Raw genomic sequence first — 8,960 nt, 5'->3', positions numbered from 1 at the left:
TGATGCACTGCGGTGGGTGGCGCAGGCTGCACAGTGCCACCCCGCATGGCAGGGGCCTTGGCTAGCAGCAACGCAGCATCCCCTGCCAGTCCTGCTGGGAGGCAGCGGGGCTGGCCTCTGCTGAGATCTCTCCTTTTCTGGCCATGGTGCTGTCTCCTGTCCATGGCGTCTGCCCTCAGCTTTCCTCTGGGTGTCTGCATGCTGGCCTGTTCTTGCAGGAGTCCCAGCCATGCTGATGACAGCTCCATGCCGCTGACCTTATTGGACACACATCGAGTTTGCATAGGTCCCGTCTCAAAGCATAGACGTGTTCTACGGAACTGGGGGTTAGCATTCAACATGGGGGTTCAAGGCATTGCGCTGGCCTGTGTCCCCCACAAAGGGAGGCTGCTAACACAAGCAGGGATGTTACCGAGTGACTCTCTTCTCTGTCAGATGCAGCAGGACTCTGTGATTGTGGGATTCGGTGATACTGGGCTGACACAGAAGTCCTACACAGTAATTATAATGGGGAGTGGGAGGCACGGTAGCTGGGGCTGAAAGCGTAGAGCCCGACTCAATTCAAGTCACTGGACAGATCTTCTCCATAAACCACAACGTCTTCAGTGTCCACTTTGCACATACAGAAACTTACATCTCCAATGTTCATCTTTCCTGCCTCTCCCTACTCAAAGCCTCCCCTGGGACTGTGATTGGTGACACAAAGGATGATAAAAGTGGAGGGTGATGGAGGAGGACAAGGAGCAGAAGAGCGTGTGGCTGCTCCTGGGTGTAGTGACATCTTGTGCCAGGCCAAGCGATAGCAGCAGCAGCAGCAGCCGCACCAGCAGGAGCAAACTGCCATGTTGCTAAGAGGCTGTGGTCTCTTTGGCTTTTCCTCTCACAGTCAAAGAGGAGAAGGATGGAGGGGACTAGGAAGGAGCTGAGAGGAAGGGCGAGAGGAGCAGAAGCTGTGGGCAAAAGAAGGCGCCGCTTCTCCCTTCTCAGGCTCGGCTCTCCTGTCAGGGCTCAAGGGTGGGGGATGGAGGAACTCTGCTGTCTTTGCCTCACCCCTCTTCACCTCAAGGTTGAAGTAGGGATACAATTTGCTTTCTATTTCAATTTAAGAAATGTCTGTTTCTTTAAAAAAGAAAGATAAAGCATATTCCACCTCGCTTTCTTCATCATTATCTGCTGCTACTATGCTTTTTGGCTTTCTTTTAATCTCTATTTTTTTTTTTTTTTCAGGATCCATGCCTTCCTTTGCCCCACCTTTTCAGATAAAGCTGCAAACTTTTCACATGAGCTCACCTGGTGCCCTTAAGTCTCACTGTAGGTCAGGCTAACAGCAACCAACCACACCAATGCCACATCTTGAACATTGGTTGCCTTGAAATTCCCTCACCCGAGCACTGAGTCCACCACCCTTAACCTTAGCCTCCCACAAAGTCTCTGGACACAGGAAAAATGAAGACACATTTTTCTGCAAGGGTTTGACACGCATGGCCTTTAGCCCAACTGTAAATGAGTCTCTGTTTCCAGTTGAAACCTCCTGTCTTTATTGTCTTCATTCCTCTCTACCTTCTAAGGTCTGGCCAGAATTTCCAACCCAACTGGGTTTACAGCATTCTAGAGTTTCTCTAGCTGGCATCTTTACACCCTCCCAAACTCCTCCTCCTCCTGCAAACCAGTTTCAAAGTCTTCTAACCTGCAGCATGGACAGTCACAGCAACAGTCCCATCACTGTTCCAGAACTGGCTTTCACCATATTTGCCATCAGTAGGACAAACTACCTGGCACCCCCAGCTTAAAGGGGAGCGGGGCTACTTGGGTTCCTGCTTTTAGTCCATTGTTGGCTGGGCCGGAGGCAGAGACCACATGGAGGAGAGCGTGGCTGAAAGGAGGTGTCCAACTCGTGGCCACCAGAAACGAGAGCCCGGAGGAGCTGGGGACAGGAATGACTCTGGGCCACGTGCTCAGCGCCCACCTCCAGCAAGCCCACCTCCTCACGCTCATTCAGCTGGTGGAGCTGCCCACGGACGCACCCACTGAGGAATGTAGCTTTCCCATGACGGCAATTACCTCCTAAAACCAGGGGACCCCCGGAAGCCACAACTAGGGCCATTAGCTACACAATGGATATCAACCTCTGACACTCCCTCCCCCAAGGTGACCACTGAGGAACCTAAAGTTGCTCCCTTTTCAGTCACGGAGTGGAAAGTAAACTAGGGCCCACTGACCTAGCACATCCAACATAGACCCGAGCAAGGATTCCCACTGGTTTCCTTATTTTTCTGTAACGATTTTCTCTTTCTCTTATGTCATTGTTTTGTGGGAGCAAATAGGTCATTTTTGCAGTGGGCACCTCATGTTCCTGACGAGACTTTGGCCGCTTCTTGGTGAAGCCATTGCACTTACTCCTCACCTGGGTGCTACCTGCGAATTATTGCTGAGATCTGGACACTTGAGTAGTTTCAAATTCTTTGGACCAGAAAATTTCAGAGGAAGTGCTTGTCTCAGAACCAGGGCCTCTCTCGGCAGGCTGCCTCACTTTCAGTAAGATCGACGCTGGCTGATCGCTGAGGACACTTGCCGCTGTGGTTTGTTTCTGGATTCTGCCTCAGAGTCTCTCCCGCTCCAGGGCAGGGCTTTGGGAAGGTGATCGACTGCGAGACACAGACGCCTTCTGGGGCCTTCCCTCCCTCTCGGCTTCTGGCGTGCTAGGCAGGCGCTTCTCTCTGCCATGAGCTCCTGCCTTGGAGCCAGCTGACTCCGAGCTGAAACACTAGCCAGAATAACCCTCCCCTCCTTTAGGTTGCAGGCGTTAGGTGCTGTGTCCCAGGGATGAAGACAGTGACCAGGACTCTGTGCTAACCGTCTGTTACTCAGTTTTGGGCCAAGCTTTTCACTGTGTACTGTTTACAAAGCCCATGGATGCTTGTCCTGGCTACATTAACACGGCCTTGTTGTGATTCTATTGTCCTTTCTTCAAAGATAACTTGGCAACTTTTAAAAAAGAGGATACTTCCTCAGTTTACCTATTGCTTACCCTAAAATAAAGTTTGTACTGGAAGGCAGAATAAATGCACTAACTTTTGTTTTATTTGCAAATTTCCAAAGCGACAATTGGCACTGTGCCAAATTCCAATTATTAAAAAAACCCAGCTTTTAAGAGCTAATAATCAATTGGATTTCTATATGTTAGGCATATCTCTTTTTTAAATTTTTTATTCATTTGTTAAGCATATTTCTAATAATTGTGGTCATCGTGTTTTGTAATGCCCGGCTGTGGCCAGGGGGCTCCTCTTCAGTCAGTGCTGGTGGTCCTGTGACATGAGCCACGTCTTTGACAGTGTTTCTCGTTTTCTAGCAGAAGAAGATAATGTGTTTTTGGGCACCTCATCCTCTGGACAGGAATTTGCCATTTTTTCAATAGTTCTGATTATTTATAGTGAAAAATTTTATTTAGGGACAGGAGCCAGGAGCCTAAGGTTGCTCATTCTTACTCTATTCTCATTGCACTTTATAAAGGTTATGATGTATTATGATAGTTCCGATTCCAATTTAAGACTTCTGAATTCAAATGTCGTCGCTTAATTTTATTGCACTTTCTCCTCTGCAGAAATACCTGTGTTCTTGTGGTGACTTTTCTCTACCTTAATTTTTATCGTGAAAAATTTCAGACCTTCATGCAAGAACAATACAGAGTACATGCACTCCCTCCCTGAGGCCTGACTGACACTGCCTTGTGACACGGATGTCCGCTGAAGTCTCGGGGACAGAGCTGTGAACATCAGGACATTTTAGCTCTAGCACAATCTCCTGAGAATTGGGTATTCTCCAGGCAAATTGCGATGCACTTGCTATGCCTTACCAAGTACACTGATAAAAAACATTATTAGTTTTAGAAATTTATCTGGCTGCCCCGCCTAGAAAATTCGAGGTCTCAAGTTCGATCTCCCTTATCACACACACACACACACACACACACACACACACACTCACACAAACCTGGCTGCTCACTCAATGGAATGCATGGAGATCCCCCCACTCCTGAGTGCAGCCCTCCCGGTGGTGCCCCAGGGGGGCGCGTCTAAGAGCAGGCAGACAGTGGAGTCACGGACGCTCGGATCCCTCACGTGAAATGCTGCAGCATTTTCATGAAACAGCCACACATTTTCTTGTATCTGGAAAACCACGTCGGTTATGTAAAATGACTAGCACCATGTGACTGCTACGGGCATAGATGCCGCACTTCATTGTTTACGGACTAACTACGAGAAAAAATGTCTCTGATTTTCAGGTCAGATGCCACCTTTTTCTGTGATGTGTGATTCACGGTTGGTGGCACCTAAGAGACTCTTCCAATACAGAAGTTATTTTCCTTTAGCTTTGGGAAAACTTATTCATATTTCTTTGGTTGTTAATATTTTATCCTATCTTTTCTTTCTTTAGTGAGAGAATTTTTTGGCATCTCTTCAGGGTATGTTGCCTTTCTATTCACCTTTTTTTGTCTTTTGATCTTTTGTACTCACTTGAATTCATTATTTAAGGTTTTATTTAAATTTTTTTATTTTGTTAATAGTTCTGAAAAGGCTAACATCTTCTTTGTAATCTCTAATCTTCTAGAGCATTTCGTTTTTGCCTCACAGATGTGACATTTTCCCGAGATCCTCTGTGTTGGTGTCACGTGGCTTCCTCCAGCGCATGCTGGATTTTCCTGCTGTCTTGTTATTCTTGGTTGTGCTCGTACTGAGAGGGGAAGATCCACACTGTGCTCTAGGCAGGTAGGTTGTGCTTCGTAAGCTGTCTGAGTGGAAGTCCTGCTTTCCTGATAAGCATTTTGTTGGAAGGCAGGACCAGCAGTGGGCTTTTCGTACTGATGCTGTCTGCCTGACACGCGAGCGCCGCAGGCCCGGGCATGCCTTCTGGGTGTGCTTTACCTCCTACAAAGGTTTAATCTGCCCACTTGGCTGGTCCAGTAGACCACAACAGAATAGGCCAGCCCCACTTTGCTTCTCAGGTTTACAAGATCGCGCCTGGATACCCTTAATGAAACCGCCGGGTCTGAGGTAGCCTGAAAGCCTGGGCAGAGTCAGCGTCCATCCCAGATGTCAGCATTTCTGCTCTCAGCCTTTCCCTGTAGGAGCAGAGCAGCGCAGCATGCCCACCCCCGGGTCGGGGACGTGTGCTTTTATAAAAGGTGACCTCTATTTATACATATAATTGATAGAAATGGAAGTGGAAATTGCTGTCACAGATAAGGGGACGACAGGAGTGTGTGCCCCATCACCCAGAACATGAATAGGTTGATTGGAAAAAGGGGCGTGACCAGTCATCCTCTCCTCAGGGTGTCTGTGGGCCCCACGGTGAGGCAGGCCTGAAAGGCGCATGTAGCTGAGTCATCATTAGGCATTGTGCTGTGTAGCTAGATTTTGTGATGTGCAAAATGCTGATTTTTTTTTTTTTTTTTTTAAATTTTGTGCAGGGTCTAACTATATAGCTCAAACTAGTAGCGATCCTCCTGTTTTCAGCCTGCCCAGTGCTGGGATTACAGGTGTAATGCCCAAACTTGGTAGCTGGCTCAGCGTGCCTCGGGGGGCTGGGCTGGCCTGGCATGTGGTGCCAGGGGTCCAACTCCAGCCCCTGTGCTTGTCTAAGTAGGTGCTTAGTCCACTGAGCTATCTCATAGGCCCTTGCTGATCTGTTTTGAGATGGGATCTTTTTTTATTTTGGGGGGTGGACTTGAACTGAACCCCCCATCCATGGATTCAGATGCATTAGATGATCACAGAAGAGGTTCTCACTGCCAAGGTCAAGCTGCCTGTGGCCCTAGCCCAGAAAGAGGGGCCACGGTCCTGGCTGGAAATTGGGCCCTCTCATGGACACTTTTGAGATCCCAGAACTCGGGCTCCGCTTGCCAGGCCCCAGTGTACCCATGGCTGTGACCACTGAGCTCAGCATGCAGCCTTGGTCTCACAGGGACCCTCTGTATCACTCGCTTCTTGGGTCTGATGGTGAGACTAGAGAAACACATCCTCGAAGCCCTGGCTGCCTTGGCTCTGGACCGTACAAACCAGGTCTGGGCTTGTCTCTCTTTCTAAGCTCACATTATTTTAATGTTTCTCAACCTGAGACAGAACACTTAGCTTGGTGCAAGGAGGCACTTTCAGGAAACATTTTTCTTTATTAAAACAAGTGTTTCAGACCCTTCCCTTGTTCACTGTGGTGACCCCAGCTCAGGTGCAGCACTTCGCCTTCCCGTTGTAGCAGGTGCCCACAATTCTGGAGTATGTGGGGCAAGCGGAGTAGAGGCAGAACCCTCCATTCTTCACGCACTGGTAATGGTCTGCTCTGTGGCCAAGACCTGTGAGGCTGGCACCTGTAAGGAGGGAACAGAGCATTTCAGACGCCTGGCCTGCAGCGGCAAGGACTGGGACGTTGTGGGAAGGGAGGACAGGCAACAGCAGCGCATGTGAGGGAGGCTCCTGCTGCAACGAGAGCACAGAATTGAAATCAGACCCTTGAAGAACTACTCGCCAAGGAGGAACTGCAGGATCTCATGGGTTTTCTTTTGCTCAGAGAACTAAACTTACTCCCCAAATAAGTCTTTTACTGCATTATGCTTTCCCCCAAATTCATGTCCTCTATTCTCAAAATGCTAAAGTTGTCTGAATAAATATATGAAAAAAAAAGTTCAACATTAGTGATCATGCAAGAGATGCAAATTAAAACAATGGGATTTCATCTAATGCCTATCAGCAAGAGCTCAACCAATAATAAATGCTGGTAAGGCGGTGGGGAAAGAGAAACCCTTCTCCACTGTTAGTGTGAGCGTAGCCTGGTGTAGCCACTGTGGAAATCAGGATAGAGATCCCTAAGAAAGACTGAAACTAGAGGTCCCACTTCACCCACCTATTTGTACCTTCCAAAAATAATTAAAAAATCATACCACAAAGATATATATGCACCCATGTTTACGACACCACAGTTTATAATAACTAAACCTTGGAAACATGCCAAATACCCATCAACTTAGGAGTGGATAAGAGAGATGTGTTTTTTATGCTAGGAAGCACTACTCAGCCATAAATAAGGATAGATGTGACAATTTTAGGTAAATGAATGCACTCTGAGACCAAACTCTTAAGTGAAATAAATCATACAGCTGCACATGAAACCATCACAATCATTCTCTGGTGTAAGAAGCTGAATGTATAAATAAGAACAAAAATATACAATAGATGTTGCTCAAAAGAAAGGTGAATGGGGTTGGGGGGGAGAAAAAAATGAGAAAAGAAGAATAAAATGGAAGCAAAGCTTTGGAAGCCAGGGGAGTTGAAGAAGGGGAACTGGAGAGAAAGAAAGAGGAAGCGAGGTATATTGTGTACAAGTACAAGTTCCCTATTATGCCTGTGATCATTATGTATATCTAAATTATTTTGGGCCAGCAAGATAGCTCAGCGGACTAAAGCGCCTGCTTAGGCAAGCTCAGGCAAGCACAGGGACCGCAGTTTGATCCCCGGTACCACACGCTGCACCAGCCCTGCCCCCAGGGCCCGATGAACTGGCCAGAATCTGCACACAGAGGTACATGCCTGTACTCAGCGCTGGGAAGGCTGAAAACAGGACCATCGCTATGCATCTGAGCTGGGTAATGAGACCTTGTAATAACCAAACACAGTAAAAAAAAAAAAAAAAGTATCAATAAAATTAGCAAAAATTTAAAAAAATAAAGTGGTTGCTTGGCCATGAACACGTACTACACACTCCCGTTTCAATGACTACAGTCATATTGCCCCCTCTGACTGAACCCCAGCTCAGTGACTTCTGCACCACTTCTTCGGGGGAATCCTATGACCTTTTGCTGTGAGGAAGAAGTGACAGTGACTCTACAAACACTTCATAGGTCTCTCCACTTGGTATTTTTTCTGCTTTCTGCCCAGCAGCCCAGAATCTCACAATTAGAAGATGCCCTAGGCTGGCCTCCTCCTGTACCCCGCAGGGGGATAGCTGCTCCCTGATATCCGCGGATGACCATTGGGCTAGTGCCTTCCCAGCTTTAGCTGCTGGGTGAGGTAGGCTGTCTCCCGGGCCTTCAGAATTCCTCGAGTGTAGCCTGATCCTCCATTACCTCACAAAGACACTATATTTGGAGCCAGGGCCACTGAAACATGCATTAAGGCCAAATGAGGTCATGACAGTGGGCTCGTCCAGTAGGACTGGCATTCTCGTAAGGACAGGTGGGGACACACACCACTCCTAGGGAAGATGAGTAAGCTTGTGGGAGAAGGTGCCATCCACGAACCAAGGAAGCAGGCCTCAGCACAGGCCAACCTCGTCACCACTCTTGGTTTCAGACTTCTGGCCTGCAGAACGGTGAGGAGATGCATTTGCGTTGGTCAAGCTGCTGAACGGCATGATTTTGCTGTGCCGGCCCACGCAGAGCACTGCAGTGGTAGTCACCACCCTAGGGGACAGCGCACGCTGACTCTGCGTCCGCTTGTTGGGAAAACGTTCCTCGGGAGACTGACCTTCCTGGAATTCCCACCCAGGCTCCTTTCCTGCTCTCTGCAGTTAAGTCTAACCGCTACTTCATTTTTAGTAACTTCCCTCTTTTTTTTAGTGTTATTGAGAAACAAATAGCAATGAGACAGTTTCAGAATCGATTAGTAGGACAGTTTTAATAATTAATGCATTGCATATTGCTGTATTCATAGTGGTTATTCATAGTACAAGGTGCAGACCTGATATCCTGTCCAAACGCTATTAGTACATATCTTTCTTCCCAATGAATTAAGAGAAAGTAGCTGTATATCTATCCTATTTTGTATATACAGATACAAATGGTTCTTCATTTTTTAAAAATTTTTTAATTTTATTTTTTTTGCAATAAATATTTATAAACAGATAGCAATGAGACAGTTTCAAATCTAATCGGAAGTACAGTTTCAACAAATAATACACTGCATATATTCTTC

At 47.3% G+C, this 8,960-nt stretch overlaps 1 protein-coding gene across 1 annotated transcript in view; it reads right to left on the bottom strand.

The window, feature by feature from the left end:
- Positions 1–6,144: 6,144 nt before the first annotated feature.
- Defb1 (defensin beta 1) overlaps positions 6,145–8,960 on the bottom strand; it is a 10,692-nt gene continuing 7,876 nt past the window's right edge. The window contains exon 2 of the mRNA XM_012517217.2: positions 6,145–6,361. Coding sequence (XP_012372671.1) covers positions 6,219–6,361 — 143 coding nt within the window. The 3' untranslated portion in view covers positions 6,145–6,218. The remainder of the gene's footprint in view (positions 6,362–8,960) is intronic.

The sequence above is a fragment of the Octodon degus genome, unplaced genomic scaffold (assembly GCF_000260255.1).
Source record: "Octodon degus isolate 3935 unplaced genomic scaffold, OctDeg1.0 scaffold00155, whole genome shotgun sequence".
Classification (NCBI taxonomy): Eukaryota; Metazoa; Chordata; class Mammalia; order Rodentia; family Octodontidae; genus Octodon; species Octodon degus.
Note: the sequence above shows the minus strand (reverse complement) of the source record. Positions and strands in the feature narration are given on the sequence as shown.